At 39.0% G+C, this 22,717-nt stretch overlaps 3 protein-coding genes across 3 annotated transcripts; 2 read left to right on the top strand and 1 right to left on the bottom strand.

Moving 5' to 3' along the window:
• Positions 1-11,400: 11,400 nt before the first annotated feature.
• On the bottom strand, positions 11,401-14,282 carry LOC140949140 (thiol S-methyltransferase TMT1B-like). The gene is made up of 2 exons (XM_073398373.1): positions 13,692-14,282; positions 11,401-11,442 (listed from the first exon to the last, which is right to left on the bottom strand). The coding sequence occupies exons 1-2, from the start codon at positions 14,220-14,222 to the stop codon at positions 11,401-11,403; spliced, it is 573 nt and encodes a 190-aa protein (XP_073254474.1). The 5' UTR covers positions 14,223-14,282.
• Positions 14,283-16,497: 2,215 nt separating this feature from the next.
• On the top strand, positions 16,498-17,555 carry LOC140948778 (prolactin-releasing peptide receptor-like). Its single transcript, XM_073398043.1, has one exon. It carries the CDS (start codon positions 16,499-16,501, stop codon positions 17,447-17,449), a length of 951 nt encoding a protein of 316 aa, XP_073254144.1. The 5' UTR covers position 16,498; the 3' UTR covers positions 17,450-17,555.
• A 2,861-nt stretch (positions 17,556-20,416) lies between these two features.
• Positions 20,417-22,301, top strand: LOC140947788 (steroid 17-alpha-hydroxylase/17,20 lyase-like). The gene has a single exon (XM_073396981.1). It carries the CDS (start codon positions 20,474-20,476, stop codon positions 21,965-21,967), a length of 1,494 nt encoding a protein of 497 aa, XP_073253082.1. The 5' UTR covers positions 20,417-20,473; the 3' UTR covers positions 21,968-22,301.
• Positions 22,302-22,717: the final 416 nt, after the last annotated feature.

Raw genomic sequence — 22,717 nt, 5'->3', positions numbered from 1 at the left:
AAATTAAGCAAAGCTTTTAACACTATATTGTGAAATTTGTGAAAGAAATGATAATTTAGTACGAGAAAATTAAATAAAATATGTTTATCACAAAACAATTGGTTTGAAAGGGAATAAAGCGTAGTGATCGGCCTAGCCGAAACCTTCTCAGTAAATCGTCAAATTTTGAATACAATATAAAAGAAATAATACTGAATAAAGTTTTTGAAAGTAGAGTTAAACGGTAACTCTTTTCGTATTTAACAATGTAAAAAAAATTGCTTTCATGATCAATTGAGGCCCTATACGATCTATACGACTTCCTTAAACACACTCTTGCCCACCCCAAAGTATCAAAAGTCGATTAGCTTCGTACAGCTTTTAAAATTCAAATTCCTTGACAATAATTCTGTAAGTACAAATTAATATTTTCAGTTATGTACATTTAACCTACAATAAAGAGTGTTGATTAGAAGCCACTACTATCCTGATGTTGAAAAAGCGAAAAAAAAAATTAACAAAGTTATTAATTATAATTCAATTAAAAAGACTGACACCTTAAACATGGTGAAATTGTGCAATGAACTTATATTATTAAATATTCGTAGATATATATAGGGGCACCACTCACCAAGTGATTTAGCACACCATCCACTCGATATGCTTTACAGTTAATTCAAACTTCTTCTTCATTTTCTTCGTTCGACTTTTCCATATTATTATTAATTACCTAACAAGAGGTCCGGCCGCGTTGTTTAGTTTGTCCCTCATTTTCCTATTATAGCCGAAAAGGGTTATTAAATAAACAAAGTAAATTCATCAATTGAATAGAACACCAAAACGTCACAAGGTCATAACTGGTAACCCGTAAAGTTAAAAAGCCTTAAACTTGGTGAGATGTGACGAGACAATGGCGGAATTCGAAAGAGGATGAAGCGTTTCAGCCCAACGGCAGTTTCTCGCATCACAAGATGGCTAAAGACAAACATGAAAGAACTAAGCATCATTTCAGGGAAAAACACCGATTTGTAACCATAACACAATGCAAAGATTAGTAGAAAAAGAGGCACCAGTCATAGTCATGACTTGAATTAACAAATGAGCCAGGACACCTGTCCACCTTCTAGGATTAAACTTACATCATGGTGTAATTTTTTAACTGGAACTTTTTTTTATTCACATTTACTGCCATAGAGGTTGTTGATTAGTTTGTCACTATTATTCTGGGGTTGAATAGACGCAAAGTTAAATATCAATCAAATTGAGCTTAATCAAGATGAAATCGAATCGAGTTAAACATCACCCTTTTGGTTTGTCAAACTCTATAGCTACTGACGACATTTTGAATGGGCTGGCCAACTTATATACCTGGGTTGACAGACTTCTAAAAATAAATATTACCCTGCGCTAGACAAAATTTAACCCCTCTAAATTCTATACTCGAAACCAGATTAATCGTTTTGAAACCATACCCATGGTAGCAGAGCATTCCTATATAGCCCATATATGGTACTGTCTCAAGGACCTCTTCTTCCATTTCTGACCCTGCCCTGTCAAAACAGGGTTATCTCATTGTTAAGCTCCATTCCATCCATCGCCAACCATCAAGAGGTGAAGACGAAAACACGTTTGGACAGTTGGTAAGCATCCCTAGTTTTATGGTTCATTTGTTTGTTTGTGTTTTATCTTCTTTCTTAAAATAAAAGACTTTTGACTTAAATACTTGAGCTGGAAAATATATGGTTTTTTAACAACTTAAAAACTACCCACTTTAACACTAAGAACTCGAAGTACGAATTTCAAGGATTGTTCTCGAATCTCTTTTTTATTGTTATTTGTTAAAATGAATTAGCGACTTATTTTGAATCATGATCAACAGAGCTTCCATTAGACACAAAGACATTTTGTAAAAGTTAATTTCATTCTGTGTTTGGAGAGCTGATGAAAACAAAATATACTTGAATCAACGTGGCTAGATCTCTATAGATTGGGATTTTTTAAAAGATAGTAAGGCATCTATCAACCCAAATGATTAGCAGTTACTCGGTTAAATACAAACCAATACCAAGGGAGTCTTTTCAGTCTTGGCAATACAAGAAATTAAACATAAACCCGCTTTATGTTCTCTTGCCAGTAATGACGAATACCAGTAAACTGATAAGGTATTTAATTTGGCCGTTGCAAGCAACTGAAAAACGTAAGAAAGTTTACTGTGATTTCAGACGCTAAAAGAAGGGTTTAGTCCTTCCTACATGGCTTAGGGACATCACCGTTTCTAACCAAATTTTTTATATTAATTAATCGATCGTTAAATAATGGCAGGTAACTATAAGTTAAGAGTGACCCCAGTATAACCAGTTGACAGGACGCTAGGAATTTGACTGAGAGAAATCGGCTTAATTGCTATTCTGTCATTTAATTTTTATATTAAAAACTAAACTTGCTTTTAAAAGACTTTTGGGTTTCTGGGCGGAGTTGCGACGCGACATGAAGCCCTGTGCGGAAAACTAAGTCCCCCCCATCCGTCCTTCATAAAGATCCATAAAGCCGTAATGTAGTTGAAGTCCAGTTATAATGATTTACTCTTCTAGATGATGTACTGCACGATAGTTTGTTGACGTAATCAGATCGTTCTCGTTTTATGGGAAAATGCCAACAAATGCGATTCAATTTTGAAAGCAAGGACCAACTTACAAAAAAAGAAGGACCGCGTATCCCAATAAAGGATCTCTGAATCAGCTATAACTGGAAATATAGAAACAAAAAATTAAAAGCAGGGCTGATTTTACAGTCGGAAATATATATTTCTTTTACCAATATTTCGGAAGGCACGGCCTTCCTTCTTCAGGGTCTTACGTACAAACCAAACGACGACTCAAAGACCGTTTCATGTCACCCGGACGATCATTGAGTCAACCTACTTATAAAATGACTTTTCGAGTGGCAAAACAATATTTCACGAACGAGCGCAGCGAGTGAGTAAAATATTGTTTTTGCCACCAGAAAATAAAATTCATATCTTCAAGCCGCCGTGTAATGTTCTTTTTATTATATAGACAAAAAGACATTGATAAAATAATAGAGAGAAATTACCAAAATTACGTCATCGATCAACTCACGTGTGAGATTATGGAAAATAGACCACTCGGGTCCCGGATGTAGTTTTTATGAATTTTACGAGTGGTATATTTTTCAGTAAAACACTTGCGTCTATATAATAAATACGTTTATTTAGTGAAATTCTACTTGTATTTAAGGGGTTAAATTTGTCTGTTATATAAAAAAGAAAATTTAAGCCAGTTAATACTTAAGGAAATATTTTACGATGGTTAGGAAAATTTTGAAGCTTATAAGGAATTTTGAGGAAAAACACTCAACCGTGATTGGGTTGCAAGAGTTGTCTTTCCCACTAAGGCAAATCCTTTTAATTTTTGCCGGTGGCCTTTGCGATCGCTACTATTGAGATATATGGCTGAAAATATACAGGTTACGTTTAATTAAAATTTTAGTATCCTCTTTCTGAACAGTTCCTGTTAACAAAATTTTCCAAAAGCGAACTTTTTTCGCGTTTACAGATATTTGATCATGTAAACAACTATTGCAAAAAAAACCCTCTTTGTTAGCTTTTTGATAAGCAATAAGAAACGTTTAATATTTAAACGATTTTTGTCAAACCATGCATGAACTTTGCCGTTTGAGCAGGATAAATTGGAGACCTTTAGATTCGAAGACGAGGACGAGATTTGACTTAAAGTTTTTTCGCGTATTCCCAAACTGTATAGACTTCCCGGAAAGCTTCATTTTACCATTTCTCACTAGAAAAGTTAGCACTCTAGTGAAGGAAGTTACGCGCCCTCCCGATCGCAAAATGATAAAACTTCTAACATTTGATATCTCGTTTTCGCCACCACGACATTCTCGCTAAAACTCGTAGTAGAATAACTAGGACTATCACGTTTTCCCGCCAAAATGACGCTGCTTCAAGCGCGAGAACTACGTACTATTGAGAAAATCCCGTACTCGTAGTCGTGCTCGTCTTAGAATCTAAAGATCTCTATTAGTGTCATCAGCAAAAAGAATATATACGAAAGTATTCTTGAGCTCATATCCTCAGTACATAACAGAAATAGAAGCGACCCTAGGACCGAGGCTGGTGGTACTCCCCATAATGTTGCTTGTTTGCTAAGAAATCTATTATTATAATTTACAATTTGACTTCTATTAGTTAGATAGTTTTTATCCCATAATACTAGTATTTTTATTGAGCATATTGGATGATTAACAATCATGTCAAATTTTTGGATAGATTAAGAAATATTCCAACTGTCAATTCATTGTTTTCAAATGCTTATTTTTGGAGTTATAGCAGTTATTGCTATCTCAGTCGGTAAACTAGTAACAAGTGTTTTTTTTTTATTAGCAGACACACTGATGATGATGACGACACTATCAACGATTTATCGCTTCCTGGTCTTGGTGTTATTTCTGGTGTCTTGGGTTTCTCTTGAGACGGCGGGTAAGGATGAACAATTCCCCAGCGCAGGCAGAAATGGCATAAAAGGTAAGAAAATAGATTGTGTTTCTTTAACACAGTCGCAGGTGGCACCACATGGAGAGGCAGGTGTCAGTTGTAACAGATATCTTTAAACTGAAACAAATACAACCGCTATACCCTGTATCCCTTAACTCGTTTTGCATCAACGTTGCAAAAAAAGTTGCGCAATTTTTGTTTTGTTTTACGTTACCTTTAAGGTTAAACGAACAGTAAAAAAATATTATGGAAGCGGAGATATTTTGAGCCCGCGATCCTGACTGTTTGAACCAAAACTGATTTCCCAGTTTACAGCCAATCACAGATTTTTTGAAACCTCCGATGTTTTATACCAATTTTCATTTATTAGCATTTAGGAGGTTCGAAAAATGAGAATTTTACAATTAGGTTTTTTTTCTTGGTTAGAATCCACCGCAGACGAAGGTAATAGAAGAACAGTTGTCGAACGTAGTACAGCTGCCAGGGGAGGCCACCGCAACACAGGTGGCAAATCACCCCCAAAGAAGATGCAAAAGAACCAGGGAGGTGGCGGGGTAAAGGGTAGTACTTCGCTTTGTCCAGACTCCGAGGGAACTGGTTCCAAGTGTAGGTCACAACCAAATGATCCTGGATGTGTATATATGATAAGAATGTCTCAGGGTTCTGGTCCCCACATACCGCCGCTACTCTACAAGGTGGGTTTTACAGACAATCTCACTCAACGAAAATCAAACCTTAAAGCTGGGAACCCTTTCACGTTGAAATATTTTCAAATTTGGCCTGTTTGCAAAAAGTCTGACGCAGAAGGAAAAGCGAAACGAAAACTTAGAAACGACGAGCTAAACTATAAAGAGAATTACAATACTGAAGGAGGAACTGAGTGGTACGAGCTTCCTAATCCAGGCGGTCTACAAGAATTAGAGAGACTGGTCCGCTGCGAAATTGACGAATATATTGATGAGAGCAATGCAGCTCAAAGCAGGTGCACACACCCAGACGTCAGCTCGAGCGACCTAGTAGACTCGTTAACTTATCCGAATCATGCTCCTAATCAAGCAAGCGCAGTCATGGCCACAAATTATGACTATCTGAACCCACAGTCTGCGGGCGGTTACATCGAGAAATGGCGGCAATCTCTCTCAAAAGGAAATGTATTGCATGTTAAATATAACTGTAAATAAAAATTCCCTGAAGTTCTCAAGTAGATTAAGGCCTGGGTCATCGGAGTTTTCAGAATTGTTAAAGGGGGGTGGTATAACGTAAAGTATTTTCAAGATATCCCGTGACTAACAATTTAAGGCCAATCATAACCAAGAAATCTTCCAAATTCATTTTAAAAATTGTTTATAACTGCATCACGTGACCAGCCACGCCCTGTTTTATCGAGAAATCCTTTGAGTCGAAATTCCCACCAGAAAGAGAGTAAACCGTTTTCCTTCAGTAGGTCCAAAAAGTGGCTACTAACAGTCTTCATGTAAAAACAATCGGAATGAACAGAGGTCAATAAACGTCTTTCTTCTGTCGATAATTTTAGGTGGAGGAGGACTGGCACTAGTCAGTGAACACCAATTGCACCTGCCAATTGTTATGCTTTGAACCATTCCGAGCTGATTTTGTAGACACTTTGTAGGGACAATGTTTTGATACAGAGAAACTGGAGCTACTTGTTTGGCAAGTGGTGGGAATCGTTGGTTACAATTTTTGAACAATAGAGGGCGTGGTCGATCAAATAATTGAACCTTCTTTTTTCAAGTTTTTTAAATTTAGTTTACCTCACCATATATCGTCCCTTGTGGATGTCTTTAACCATAGTTTTTGGAAACGGTACATAAAAGTCATAAACGACTTAGACCCAGGCCTTAATCTACCTGAGTTACCTGTGATAGTTGCTAAAGTCGTTCTTACTCAAAAAGCACATAATAAATCCACTCTGAGTCTGTCTGACCCTGTCTGTTTTAATGATCTTTAATGTACGCTTATTCTCCCCCTGGGGGTGGGTACCCAACAAAGTTTTATACGGAAACGCTCCTCCACGAGGCCCAATCCCTCGTTCTTTTAAATAACAAATTTTAACCAAAAATGTACCCATTTTGTTTACCTTCTTCTGGCAAATGGTACCCATTTCACGTACTTAGTTTAGTACTCTGCATACCTTTTAATTGCGCGCTGTAAGTGAACTCTCTTTGAAATATAAATAAATCACAAGACCAGAACGTTTTCTCAAATGCACTTGTTAGGCCGCATGGGCCTTTTCACAGACTGGATGGACATATTTCCCTACCCTTTCTTATAGCGGCCAGGCAGTAATATATATAGAGGATACACGGTGGCGAGAAGATATGAATCTTATGTTCGAGTGGCAAGAACAATATCTCACGAGTGAGCGAAGCGAACGAGTGAGATATTGTTCTTGTCACGAGAACATAAAATTCATATCTTCGAGCCAACGTGTAATGTTCTTTTTATTATATGGAGAAACCAATTCAACAAAAGCAAAAGGCGGGAATCGTGACGTCATTGAACGATACGACACTCACAAAGGTGACATACGGAAAATACGCCACTCGGGTCCCGGATGAAGTGGCGTATGGAATCTACGAGTGGTTTAGTTCCCAGTAGAACACTCTCCTCCATATAATAAAAAGCAAGAGTAGACGTTGGCATGCCGCATTACGTATACACACCATACGTAGACCACCCATCAGTGTTTTGCACATAATAGAAGAAATACAGACTAATGTTACAAATAGTGAACTGTTAAAAAAATGTGCCACTAGTATTCCTAGTAGCCTCGCAACTCTTTGAAACCTCTAATTTTATCGAACCCTTATATGTCTTCACTTTAGATCTTTCAATTAAAGTTCCACTGACAACTTTGTTCCTTCGGTCCTGTGGGACTTTGTTACAGCTGCCAGGCGCCTAATTCCAGCCCAATGCGAGGGTCTCAATGGGGTGGTGGCTTTTACGGTTATCGGCTAAAATTTCGGCTCTTTTACGGCTATGGGTTAAGTTTTTTCAAGGGTAGGCTGTCAAACATATCTATGTTGGCTTCCTTTTATTAGGCTGATTTAGTAACAGAACGGGAACGTCAGTTTACAACGGCGCGTGCAAATCAAACAACTGGTTTGACCAATGGCAGAGCGGCAAATTGAGCACCGGAAGTCGTGTTTAGTCCTTTCCGCGCGCTTTCCCGTAGTCAGTTGACGTTCCCGTTCTGTTGCTAAATCAGCCCATTGAGTGTAGAAGGATCCCGGAGAAATGAGGGAAGTGACTCCCATATGGATATCGAGATGCTCGTCGGAAATTTAGAATTGGCCGTTTTCACACTCGAGACGGATTTGAGACGGATAATCCGTCCTCAAAATCCGTCAAAATTGACGGGAAAACAGCTGGATAAAATCCGGCGGATTGTCCATCCAAAGTTAAGACCGTTTCATTTTCAAATTAAGACGTATTATCTGTCGGACGCGAATTATCCAACGGATAATCCGTGTTAAGTGTGAATACGGCCTTTATGACCTTAAGGGTGACCAACCTGGGCGTGGCTCAGGCCTAAACAAGGCCTTTCAAACCATACAACAAATCCGGCACTAAAACCAGTTAGAGCTTTAGTGATTCACGAGAATTTATTGATCTTTGTTGGCTGTTTAATTTCGGAGAAACCCACATTTGTTTAGGTTAGTTCCCCTTATATATGCATCTCTACCATGATTGCAACGTATCAACGTATATATCGACTTAAATACCGTTCAGCAGGTCCCAAGACCCACTGCAAACATTAACAAGTATCTAAGGCACTGAAGGCACACTGTATATTTGCGTGGCTGTCGATCTCCATTACAAAGAATGCCTGCTAAGGGTATTTTACGGAATGATCTTAGTTCATTTTGTTATGATTTGAGGCAGGCAGAAAATGCACATCTGAAAATGTCATTCATTGTATAACCTGTACGCTACTGCAAAACATGAAAGATGATGAAAGGAAATAACAAGACAAATCGAAACCAGCTATACGGACACCCGGATTATAAGAACACCAAGGCCTGTCCCCTTGGTGTAACCGTCCGTGGTACTTACTTTTTACATGGGAAAACCGGAAATCCTGGTTGGAAAATCAAAATAGTTCGCGCTATTCCGTTTGGAAAGCTTCAGAAAATGTGGGTTGTGATTTGAGGTGATGCAATTTTTCCACTCTTATCAGACTGCGTGGCAAGCTTTTGGAGGAGAAGGGAAAGGGAGTTTTAGACGCGAGAGAAACGCGAGGGGCGTGAGAGGAGGGAGGGAAGGAAACGCCTGCCAGGAAACCGTTGTTTTCGCCATCCCGCCTACTAATTATGTATGCAAAAATAACGCAACTGTGAATGACTAACTGTCAAATAAGTCTAGCGGGGAAACACTTATTTTTAGCTTTTGTTTTTCTGATTAAAAACAAGATATCTGAAGTGTAGGTACGTTCTATAAAAAATTTCAAATGTTTCCTTCCCTCCCTCCTTGCACGCCCCTCGCGTTTCTCTCGCGCCTAAAACTCCCTTTCCCTTCCCCTCCAAACGCCTGCCACGCAGGCTACACTCTTATAAGCCTGTTCAGCTTACTTGGATATATTTTTTAGCGAGTCGTTCTCCCACCACGTCCACTTTTCTAGTTTTATGTTTATGTGCAAGATTTCCACCCGGGTGGTTTGTGTAATAAATAGTAAGCAGTACGGATTCTGCTGTATCACCTGTCGAGTAAGTAAGTAACGGCTAGTGATGTTGTAATTTGAAGTTATGTGGAGAAAGTCGATATACCAGCTGGTATAAGATTCCAGAATAAACTTGCGTAAATCTTAAAGTCGGATGCAATAGTAACAACTGACGTTTCAGCCCGGTGAAAATCCTTATTTTAAAGTCAGGCCTTTGTAATTACGTCTGACTTAAGGTTTTTCTTTAAAAATTTCAACCTTTTTGAGAAAAAAGGTCTTTATGATCAAAAAGGAACATGAAGAAGAAGAAGAAGATCTTTGTTGAGCATGCGCTGGATTAAGCTACGGATATAGTTTCGAACCCAGGACTAACAGCAGTGTGCTTTCTACAGCGGGTTCGGTTACGAACATAGGTTTATCAATAAACGGATGCTCGTACTCGAAAAAGGGCCAACAGATGAATTTTATGGCTTTAAAAAGGCCAAGAAAACGTTCTATTATGAGATTGATTCATATTTAAAAGACAGTGCATTTACAGCAGTTAAAAGGGATGCAAAGTTCTAAACAAGGTATGTGAAAGGGGTACCATTTGTGACATTTGTCAATGGAAGGTATACGAAAGGGGTACCTTTTTCGTGAAAACTGGTATATAAAAGCGTAAGGGGTTGGATCTCGGGGCAGAACCTCCCCGTATAAACATTTTTTGAGTACCACCCCCCCCCCCGGGGGGGGTAATAGGAGGCTTTGCTCCGCGCAGGGTTTGTTTCTCATATATAACGAAATTGTTTACTGATTAACGTTCCTTCTCTGCAAATCCAAGTAGAACTGAATGCACCAAGTACGCAAGTAACCTTGAAGACCAATCTACGGAAATCTTCTTTGATCCAACATGTAATTCAGGGGTAACCTTCAGATATCTCTTTTCGGCTTGCACTAGTTTGAAGCCACCTTTTTGTATGAAGGGCAGAGTTTCATGATCACAGCGACAGCCATTAAACAAAGTGGGCCAGAGGTGTGACTTTGAAACAAGCTGCTGTAGGATATACCTCAAAGTCCAGGGCTTTCCTGATAACAGGAAACAAACATAACATCACAGAATAATTTTTTTTAGAGAACAATGCTTATTAATAACCCTTTTTAAGGTGATTCCCTTTCTTGCACTGCGCATCAACTACTTTGCGTAACATTGCAACAGCAAAGGTAGCGGTCATTTTCATCAGTCGCCCGAAAAGAGTTTAAAAAAGGCCCCCTATGTACTCCAAATCGTGTTTTACAATAGCGATTCTGATAACTCCTCCCCCGGCTAAAATGGAGTGCGGCTTAAAACTCGCCCTATTCCCTTCATGTAAAACCACCTTAGTCAAACTATCACACAGTGGTTCATGCTGTATCTATTTTCAGCATTTGAGAAGAGGAAACTGATCAAAATATTCAATAGAATAAAATGTGACACATTCTGTGAGGCCTTTTGTGAAAAAGTGAAAACATCTGCACAGGAGGCTGGATTACCAGCTGCTGTCCAGAAAAATGAGCCTGAGCTCCAGCTTAGATTCTCAGGAAGGAACAAGATTGGACCTGAGAGAGTGGTTGAGATCAAGTCTTCTTAAGATAAGTGCGAAAGGATGTAACAACTCCCAACAATGTTGTGACCTGCAGTGCATCATGGGAAGGATACAACCCACTAGACCATGAGTAACGTGGGTGCCCAGCCCCAACAATGTTGAAAGGAGTGGGCAAACAGATCCAACAATGTTGAAAGGAGTGGGCAAACAGATCCAACAATGTTGAAAGGAGTGGGCAAACAGATCCAACAATGTTGAAAGGAGTGGGCAAACAGATCCAACAATGTTGAAAGGAGTGGGCAAACAGATCCAACAATGTTGAAAGGAGTGGGCAAACAGATCCAACAATGTTGGGCTACACTTTGGCAATCATGGAATAAAAGGAATGTTGGGACTTGTTTCAAACTTTGCGCAGCAACTCCCAAAAACACAGAACAACATGCAACAGGTGTGCAAAGGGGCGCAACAAGTCACATCCAACAATGTTGGGAGTTGTTGGCCAACAATCTTACATCCGTTTGTACAGGGCTGTAGATATAGCTATGGAAGTTTCCTCTCACTATGTGATAATTCAGTCACCTAGTTTAACTCTTCTACTTTCAAATGTTAAAAAACAGCAGCAATACTGTAAGAGTAAAATGTTATCACTACACACCCAATACATGCTCCATGAAGAAAAATCTTCCTCCCTAAAACAGACATCAGCAAAAATATGTTATGTTGAATGATAGCAAGCACTAAACAAAGAGAACAAACACGAAAAAGAAATTAAGTTTGTAACCTGCTGATACTTAATTAATACAGAATGACTTTTAAATGATTATGACATTTCATTATTGTCATTGTGGTTACATACAGCTCACAGTGATATTCAGTTTTTATAGAGCTAACTGTATACAACCACATTTTATTCCTCCACTCCAATATTTGGGCCTGTGGAGGAATAAATTGAATAAATTATAATGGAAAATATAGTGCTCATCAGAATACTGCCTGCATAATGTAATTGAACTGTAGAAATCATGAGGCTGAGAAGGATATAAAGAGTTGTGCTGATAAAGGGGCATGTTTGAGCCTCAGCTCACAACACCCTCCAAGTTCTGCATATTTCTTCATTTCATATGAATGCCACATCCAATGATTTTTTTTATCACTGAATTCAAAATGTTTTGAACTTCAAAACATGTTTCTCTAAACATACAGATTCCAGTCTTAAAAATATTTGCTTTGCCAGTTCTATTGGCAGTTTCAGGATATGAAAGGATGTTTATTCTAGCAGATATTGTTTAAAATAATTGTGGTTGTCACCTGTATTTTTGCTATCCCTGCTAATTATGTTTCTGAGGAAGTAGTTTGGCTTTTTCAGTTTTGCATTATTTTCATCCATTTTTCCCATTTTTTCCATTTTTTTCTCTGCTCTGGAGAAACAGCTGACAGAGCCAACACACCATGCATCCCTTTTTCTTCTATCATTGTTCTACCAACTAAGGCATGAGGCCTGATAGGAATTTAGGTGGTGAGTCGCAGCCACCAGAGTATAAAGACAACATATAAAGTTGTACCGCATAACACCCCATGAAAAAGGGAATTAGAGGCCATGTGAGGCAAAGAAAAATATCTGTTGACCTTGGTGAGACTTGAACCTATAACCTACTAAGCTATGAGGCCTGAGGACTGAGCACGTTGTGGGGAATTAAGGTAGTAGATCACCATGGAGGGAAGATTAAAGTTGAGCTGTGTAACACCCTAGTAAAGAGAATTAGGGGACAATGTAAAGCAAGAAGAAACTCTTTTGACCTTAACAAGCCCATGACCTCTGTTCAAGATCTGCCATTGCTTAACAACTTAGAGGCCTGAAGAGCAAGGCATTGGGAATTAAGGTGGTGGATTGCAGACCAACATAACCTGCACAACAAGCATTATATTTTCCCATTTTTCAGGTTTCACGAAGTAAGAGGTGAGTAAGGAGCACTAGTTATGCATGATAGGGGAATGCACTGAGAAAATAACACAACAGAGCTACATCTGGTACAACATTACATCACAGGCAGCCCAAGCGCACTATTTGTGGGTTCGGGCTTCAGAGGTCATTTGGTCGGAACACTAGAATTATTAGTGTATTATCTGATGCCAAATAAATGCAAAAATCTTAAAGATATGAAGTCTTCTTGTTTGTCTTTCTGTACTAGTAGCCTTTAAACGCCGTTAAGTCGACTTTCTTTCCATCGAGTACTGAACACTATAAAGTACTCGATGGAAAGAAAGTCGACTTAACGGCGTTTAAACCGGCCGTAGGACACAGAGTGGCTATGAACTAAAGGTAAGGGAGCTTTTTGAATCAATATTTCGCGTGATCATGATATTTTTTTCTTAGCGTTGTAGATTCAAATACATGTGACAAAATTCGAACATTAAGGACCCGAATCACATGTAATAATGCAAGAAATATCGTTTTATCGTTATAGTTTTTTTGTTTTGCTTTTTTAGCCTATGACTAATATGATTATCTAAAATACTATAATAATTATTGTAGCCATTTATTTTTTCATGTATAATTCTGTTCATATTTTTTTGGAATAAGTAACTGAGGGAGCCCATTCCTTTTTAGCCCAGTGTTCTCCCTTGGGCTTCCTTGCTATGAGCATTTCAATACTCAGATTTTCTTGTTTTTCTACATCCTTATGGCAAAAAATAAATCATAAACTGATTAACTGAACTGAACTGAACTACCCATGGACACCTGACTTAGATCTAATCCAGAGGTAATGTGGGCTCAATGTCCTCTGAGGTCAAAAGATTTTTTCTTTACCTCACGTGGTTCCCTTATCCCTAGTTCATGGTTAATGAGTTATTTGTGGCACTTTCTGTCCAGATGTTAATTCTCTGTTCCACAATTTGTTTCTAACTGACACTAACATAAGACAATCACTATACTCACAGGCATTAAAACTCTTTTCACTTCTTGAACAGTTTTCGCTATTTGCTCCTCAGTTAGGGAACACAACAACTTTGTACACACAACAGCAGCAACAGAATTGTCCTCAACACCGACTTTTCCTTCGGCACCACTCATATCCTCTGATGAAGCTACAATAAACGTCTTCATTTGAACTCTGCCCCCAGCTTTTGCCAAATTTTCTTTAAGTAGTTTCTCCACATGTGGATTGTAGTCAACTGCTATAAGAGACATACCTTGAGGATAATCATCAAAGTTTTGTCCCGCACCAATGCCAATTTCCAAAACATCACCTTTAAGTTGCTTAAGATGTTCATCAAGGTCTGAGAAGAGCTTTTGCTTCAAAGGTGCAAAGAACAGGCCAGCACTTTTTGACCATTGATTTTGTCTCTCGGCAAATGACTTTTTGTACCAAGCTGACGACATTGCCATTTTTACAATAATCTTTGTTAAAATCGCTCCAACTGCAGCTATTGTTAACACAGAGCAAAGTGCCCAGAGAGCCGCCATCATTAATTTAGGACAAACTGTTAACCTGCGTGTGAGTGGAGTGTAGAGACAACGCCTTCAAAAAGCTAAGGTTGACAATGGTCTATTCATTTGACCTTGATTTGCTGAAAACGGATAATCTGGCACTGTCATGTATAGGAAACGAAATGTGCTCGATGATGATGACGATGATGTACTTCTGTGTGAGCCCGCGCTCAGATAAGGAGCTGGCGGTTTCGTACCCAGATCTCTTGTTAACGGATCTAAAGTACAAGATTTCCAACGACAACTTCTCGTACTAAATTTAAGGTGGCTGTATAAGTTTTGGCAGTTTGTGAGTATATGTCATTTGCAAAATTTTGGCAAGTGAAAAATATACTGATGAAAGATTTTGATTGACAGGTAAAATTTGACGTTTTCGTAGTTTCCATGGCAACATGAACGAATGCATACAACCTTAAAGGTTCACTTTTGCTCAGTTTACATAAAATTCACTCATTAGATTTTCCTATAAACTTGCACACAGCTTACTATAATTAAACATGGCATTTGAAACTTATTTGACCAAATTTTAACAGACGGATTTTCTAGATAATCAATAATATAATTGTACAGTGGAGCCCCGCCTTACGGCCACCTCGTAATGACCGTAATAACGGCAACTTTTTTTTTGGCAGCCTGGCAAAAACCGCCATACATTTTCTTGTAAAAAAAAACCTTCGTTAATTCGGCCACCCCGTTTATACGGCCATTTTTTTTTTGGCCCAATGGTGGCCGTATTAACGGGGTTCCACTGTACCGTAATTATTATATGTGTCGCAAAATTTGTCTGTTCAACTTCCTTTTTAAACAATACCCCCGAAATCTAAGAAGAAAATAGTAGCTCAAGCTCTTCCTAGAGAAGACTCAAGAAGCTTTAAGAGGCGGGGTGGGGAGGGAGTCCCCAGAGAACCTGCTCACGGGCTATGATCGACCACATTAGACTACCAAAGATATAGATGATTCAAGAGAAAGATTTAGATCGCGTCGGTGTAAGAACACCTCCATCCACCGCACACGTTCGATTAGGCCCTATGAAAATCCACTTCCATTGATCTGCTGATGTCTTGTGTCAGTTTTTTAAGCTGAGCCCCTTTTGGAGGTGTATCCTGAGACCACCAGTGGGTCGAAAGAAGTAAAAAAAGGGAGTGAGTTGGGGGGTTACCTGCCTTTTCCCTCTCCCCAGTCCACCACTGCTGTTTCGGTCCGTTTGTTTTCTTTTGCCCCCACTACAGAGCCAGGTCCCTGGCTAGTGGAGGCGAATTTGTTAGCTTAATTCTGATTATTGTACATAAGTTCGTTTCTGCACATGACGAGCTCCTTTGTTTTTGTTAGTTGATGTGAACTACACTGTAATGTTACAGTGTTTGTTCTCTTGGATCTGATAAAACAATGTCACCAGTATCTATTTATAGTAATACTGACATTTGAATAACAAAACTTTCGACCCAGTAATTCAAATAAGCGCCCCCAGCGCTCCCAGCGCTAATTACGGCATTCTTTGGAAATGCTTGGTTTCACTGCAACTATCTGAATTTCGTCTCAATCCCCCCTTCATTTTAACGATCGGGACAAAAATTAAAAACTGGAAACCTTGTTTTTTCAGTACCTTATTTTTGGCTGCCTTTTCTCAATTTAGTTTTATTTTAGACATTTTACGTCATCTTCACGGCATTGTCCTCAGAGGAAACTGAAAGTAATTGTACCTTCTGGAAAATTTTAATAAATATGTTAATGGCTTCAGTTATATAAACATTAAGCATGGTAATTTTTTGTGATGATTATGAATGTTAGTTTTATATCATATTTGTTCTCCTTTTGCATTTTAATTTCAGAAAATAAGTCTAAGAACAGTCAACGCAGACGCCTGGACATAACTTTAAAAAAACTCGTCTTCTTATCTGATTGTTAATAAACAACACCATTTGAAATGAGCTGTGCAAAATCTGAGAAGACACAATAAAAACCGAAAAGGTGTTAATGAGAGTCCTTCAATGATCTCTACTCAGGATTTTACTGGTTACGTTCGTTTTTAATAAGTATGCATCACTTTTGTCAAAAAATGGATGTTTTCAACCTGGATGGTCAGGCATTGACTACACTTTTTTTAATCATAGCTGCTTTGTGAAGGAAACTTAATTGCCTGCATAAACATTTATGCCGACGTATAGTCATTTAGTGCGTGTATAAAACAATGCTTTTGACGACCGTTGGAGAAAACATAGAGATCTTCTAAGAGAAAAGCATATTTCACGGTACTCATGATGAGTTTACAGGTGATCAATCAGGTACTTCTACCTTTCTATGCAGTGGTTGTACTGTTCGGTATCCCATGTAACGTTCTATTTATTGCAGTGGTTAGAAGAACACGTGTCATGCACTCAACAACAAACTTTTTGCTTGCCAATATCGCTATTGCTGATGTTATTTCTCTAATCGTCTGCATCCCTGGGGTGATACTGCAATTTATTGACCATCCAAAGGGGGATCTTGGCAGTTTCCTCTGTAAATTTGTTACCATGCACCACGTCGCTGGAGTAACACTGCTAGTCTCTGGTTTTACACTAACGGTTATATCGGTTGATAGGCATAACGCTCTGCTTCGACCAATGGACGAAAATATACGTCTTCGAAAGAAACATGTTAAATTTGCTATTGGCCTTATTTGGATCTTCTCTACTGCCCTTGTGATACCACTTTTTGTCAAACAGCACTACGTAGAGGAGGTAAATAATTGTCATATGGACTGGAAAGCAACAACGTCTAAAGCTTACTGGGGAATATTGGCGGTTCTGGTAATGCTTTCGTTGCTGGTAATGTCAGTGTGTTATTTTCGCATTGTGAAGAGTATTTTAAGTAAAGAGTTGTTAGCTGAAAACAGGCAAGAAGGGAGTATACCAATGTGGGATGAAGACAACAAGAGTAAACGGAAACTGGTCAGGCTTTTAGTCAGTGTTACGGTGATTTTCACCATGTGCTTTGTTCCATTTACCTGTGTTTCGGCAATGAGTATTTCAACAAGTACACTGTCTTACAAAGTGCCGTATTTTTTAGTGTATTTTAGCTGCTCAGTAAATCCTGTAGTGTATATAATTCAGAGTTCCAATTACCGGACAGGTATAAAGTATCTCTTTGCCAACAGACGCAGAGTTCATGCAATAAAAGAAAGTATCATCTTGTCCGCACATGTCCGCACATCTAAGCCTCTTTAATGTGCTGGCCGGAGACAAGGAATAAAACAACGTCTGTTTTACTCGTGAATGCCTTGCCAGGTTTGTTGTGGGAGTGAGGTTGAGCCGATGGTCTCTCGGTTATACAGTGAGCAATAATTGAACCCATTACCACGCGCGTTAGCTGTTGATTCAAATTCATAAGGGAATTTGTTGGAAGAGCAAGTCACACCGCATCAAGGCCAACCTAAGTGGCCTAAAATTTAAAGTTATCGGCCTACATCCTACCGCCGAGTTATCAGTGTAAAAATAATAGTATAACATCGGTCCGGACTCTAATTATTCAACAACTGAAGTAGCTCAGTACGCTTTGGATGAAATATAAAAATCACGATGTCGTAACCTTAACTTTGTTAGTGTAGCTATACTCTTTAATTGTTTGTTAGATTTATTTCTAAATTCTTTAATTCTTCAAGAATTCCAAAATTGTTGCTCTAATAGAAACGGTAACAGTGCGACAATTCGAACAATAGCCGTATTTATACTAGAGGACGTCTAAGACGTCTTTGACGTTTGAGACGTTTAAGACGTCTTAGACGACTTAGACGTCTAGTATAAATACGGGAAATAAGGCAGACGCATTAAACGTCAGACGAATAAGACGTCTGAAGTTAAGTGCGTCCGATCGACACACTTAACAGATGAATTAGTCGTCTCAGACGTTTAAGACGTCTAGTATAAAAACGGAACGCACTTTACGACGCACTCAACAGTCAGACGTTTAAGACGTCGTCTAGTATAAATACGGCCAATAGCACAACAGTCGGCACAACAATGTTGCAACTCTGTCTTTCGCAGAAAATTGATGGTACGAATCGTCCACTATATGTAACATCGTCGTTACTCAGTCCTAAAGGGGTGTAAGTAAAACGCGGGGTCAGGGCCGGGCCCGGGGCAGGGGTCGGGTCGGGGTCTATCCTGTTTCAAAGAATGCTATTTTAGGGTTAGGGTTAGGGTTAGTGTCAACCCGCCTAAGACAGCATTCTTTAAAAAAGACAGAGCTCGACCCCGGACCCGGACCCGGTCCCGACCCCGACCCCCCGTTTTACTGACACCCGTCCTGAAGCAGGTACAAAACCTTCGATTGACAGCATTTCCTTATTTCACAGTGCAACAGTAGAAGGGGTGAGATAAAGTCGAGACATCAACTTCTTATTATTTTGACAACAATAAATTAGTTATGGAGAATACTGTATAAATGATCTGAGTGTTTCCCCCCTGGGACATTGTCGGCGTATATTGCCCTGTATAAGTAAGAGATGTTTAATTCGGATGATTTCTATGTCTGTAATGTCTTTATTTTTGCAACCAAAAAGGTGTATTTTCCACTTTAATATCTTAACCCGCTTAACACTTGTGTCAGTGTTATATCCCGTTTATACGGACACTTTCTATGGATCCATCAGTAAGATATCCGTATGTATTATCGAGGTTTCTCTAGCGATTGTGTCACATGATGTACGTCAAGGGATTAGCATAATGTATAGCGCACTGCAGCTATTAGCATTTCTCAGTGTTGAGTCACGCTTCAGATACGACTTCGCGTACCTGAATTTTCACTTTGAAATTGCTGCTACTTGCGATGTAAAAAGGGCCGAAAATATTTGAGAATGGTAGGTATTTTAGTCACAGGTTATTCCTGTCATCCTTTCCTAAGCAATATTTCCAAGACATTTTTTCCTGTGCTCGTTATCCTAGCCAATATCGGTGAAAATAAATACACGCACGAATTTTAAAATAGAAAGCTCCAGTTTTTCAAGTCACAATCCGGTAGTTGATTAACTAATCCGTTGCGAAAATTATGAAGTTTGCCATTAACATATTGGCGATACGAAGAACTGAATTGAGCAAGGTAATGATTCATGTTGAGCTACTACAAGTTTGCTTATTCAGGAGACTTATTAGAATATAAAAACACTGATAAAAATTATGCATCCATTCTCAGTTGTTCTTTTGTGCATCCATTACATGATCAAGGAGATAACACTCTCTGACATCTGCACAATTCTTCAGATTATACGAAAGCCAAATCCAATAATTGCTTTATAATTCATCCAAAATAATTCATGCTATAAAAACTAACTTTTTAACTCGATAGATACGATGTTAAGTTCCCATTTGCTGATTTGCGTGATTTGAATGTTTGATTAAGCAGATCTTCTTTAATTAATAGTATAGCTATCACCTGCAGAGTTGTGTTGTTGTTGTTGTTCTTGCTAAGTTGTTTGGCAGTAGTTTGGCCATTTAAACCCTATTTCTTTTTCGTGCAACGAGTGACAATTTCCGCCATTTTCTCTAGCTCTACCAAAAGTAAACGCAACCTCGTGCCCAGGGTGTCTCGCCAACCCTCTTTTCTGGCGATATTGACACCATATATCTGATGTATTGGATCGGCGCAAAGCCGTCATTAATAGTCCCGGCGTTCGATTTATTAAAATTCTAGCGCAATTCTAGGTGTATAGCAGTGGCCCTTATAAGAAGACCATCTTTCCCAGCCGAAATATTGGCGTGATTAGATTTTTCCTTTAGCTTGCGTGCCCAGTTAGTTGCGATATAACGCGCGAGGGGGGCACGCGCGAAGAGGAGAGGAGGCCTCCTCTCCTTTTTTCCCACGTAGGTGCGCGTGCGTGTTCTCGAAATTTCCCCATACGCCCTATAGAAATTAAAACCGGCGACGCCTAGCTACCTTGCAATTAAAATAGTTTAGTGTCGATTTGTAAGAAAAAATAATGTCTCCTAATTTTCTGGCTTCCAGTCTTGAAGTATCAAGAGACGTAATTTTGCATCAATAAAAAATCCCTTCAAACAGGAGCCCATCTTCAAAGCTGTTTTATTTTTGTTTTTTTTTTCTTTCAGCTAATGATTCATGTTTAGTTACTAATTTAAAAATTTCTGTTTTATATCTTAATGTTTTTAGGTGTGTTTTACTAAGTTGAGGATCCATTGAGAAGTATAAGAGCTAATCGTTTAACTTGGAAACATGTCTTGAAACTCGCCAAGAGTACAATGTTCATAGTTATAGTCTTTGCCATCGTTATATTGTACATCCTATTAAAAGCAGCTACTCGCTGGTCAGAATCACAGAACATGCCTCCAGGAGAATGTTGGTTTCCATTTCGAGCAATCTTTAATCGATCTGAGATCACTGCACCATGCGAAAGGTTGATGGAAATGGCTAAGGTTTACGGCGATGTTTTTACCATAAAACGAGGAAGACAGATAACAGTTTTCATCAACAACATTCCTGTTGCAAAGAAAGCACTACAAAATAAGGGAAATGATTTTGCTGGAAGGGCTTACTCTCAGGCTTGTGATCTTCTCACGCAAGGGAGGATGGGATTTATAAACGGTGACTTTGACTCCACCTTGGAACTTCATAACAAGGTGTTAAAGTTGGCATTGCATATGATCACAGATTCGTGTTTTTCGTTGTCTTTAGAACAGAAAATCAGCAAAGAAGCAGATTTCCTTGTGGATCGATTCAAAGAGGCCATGAACGAACCATTTGATCCAAAATACAAAGTTTATCTCGCTGTCGTAAACGCATTCTCTTCTATTCTATTTGAGAAAAGATACAAAATTAACGATCCCGAATTTTATGAGGTTGTTGAGTTAAATATCCGTCTCAGAAAAATTTCTAACAATGCAGAAATTTTAGATAGGTTTCCCCTCCTGCGATATTTCCCTATAGACTTGGTTAACGATGTGAGCGAAGTCATTCGCTCCAGCGATCTGCTTTTAAAGAATAAACTTAAGGAACATCGTTCTACGTTTATGAACGATAACATCCGGGATTTTACAGACGCGTTGCTGAAGGCCTTCAGTCTTATGGATAGTGGGATGTCCCGTATGAAAGAAAATCAGGTATTGGACGATGACAACTTGATATTAATGATCATGGATGTATTCTTCGCTGGAGTCGACCCAGTATCAGCAACGTTGTCCTGGGTTATTGCACATCTAGCAAGCCATCCTCACGTCCAGGCTAAATTACACCTTGAACTGGATACTGTCATGAGCAGTAATCGTCGCCCGAGTCTGAGTGACAGATCTAGTTTGCCGTATTTGCAAGCGGTGATGTACGAAACCCTCCGACTTGCTTCGCCTGTGCCGCTTAGCTTCCCACACAAAGCAGTCACAGACTCGAACCTTCAGGGTTTCACGATACCTAAAGGCTGTTCCGTTATTTTCAACTTCTGGGCTATGCACCACGATGGACGACAGTGGGAGAATCCTCACCAATTCAGACCTGAGCGATTCATTGATGCTCAAGGGAACCTTCTACCTCTGCCCTCGCTAAGCTTTCTACCGTTCGGTTGTGGATCTCGAGGATGTTTAGGCCAATCTTTGGCTATGATAAAATTTTTTCTATTTTTTTCGCGTCTCGTCAGTGAATTCAAGTTCAGTGTCCCCCCTGGATGTGACCGCCCCAGCATGCTTGGTACCACCACCACCGTACGAGAGCCCAGACCTTTCAGAGTATTTGTCACTTTAAGATAAGTTAGTGATAAGCTTCACAGCAACTTGGACTAAAAACATTACTTTCTGTAATCTGTCACAACATTCACTCTGAATAAGTGAGTGTTATAATTCCCATTACGTCATAAATCGCACGATATGAAGCTAATATGTGAAGCCTTGCGCAACCATTCCAGGTGGCGTGGGGGATAGAGAGTCTGCATAATCATTGCCTAATTTATGCAATAATTAGCGCACTCGCCACATGCAAAAACGAGTTGAAAGAACGTCGCTAACAGAATTACAACTGCTAGTTTTAGCGATACACTACTAGAGAAAAAAAAAAACGTTAAGTCGGGTGCAAATCCAAATATCGCACTTTATAGTAGAGTTATACTAGTGTAACAGTATTTCTAAGAGTAATACAGCTTATAATAGGATCTCTCTTCACTCTCTTGGCTAAAAATAACACTTTAGAGAAAGAAAGGCCGAAATAAGAAAAAATAGAGAAACTTAATTCTATAGGCGATGATCTAGATGTATAGAAGCTATATTGTGAGAGTGTTTTATTCAGTCGGAAAAAATAAAGAGAGCACATTCTTGCTCAGGTTTTGTATTCGAAAAAGCATTGACAAATTTCAAGTACGTGAAATGTTGTACAGATGTTTCAAAGAAAGAATATATTTGCAAATTGAATGTTCAAAACACTTTTCCCCTCTTTTCATCATCAAATTTGAGATCAAAGGTTAACAAAATGACGACAAAAGAAGTCTTATCTGTTCGGATTTTCCT

This window comes from Porites lutea, chromosome 9 (genome assembly GCF_958299795.1).
Source record: "Porites lutea chromosome 9, jaPorLute2.1, whole genome shotgun sequence".
In the NCBI taxonomy this organism is placed as follows: Eukaryota; Metazoa; Cnidaria; class Anthozoa; order Scleractinia; family Poritidae; genus Porites; species Porites lutea.
Note: the sequence above shows the minus strand (reverse complement) of the source record. Positions and strands in the feature narration are given on the sequence as shown.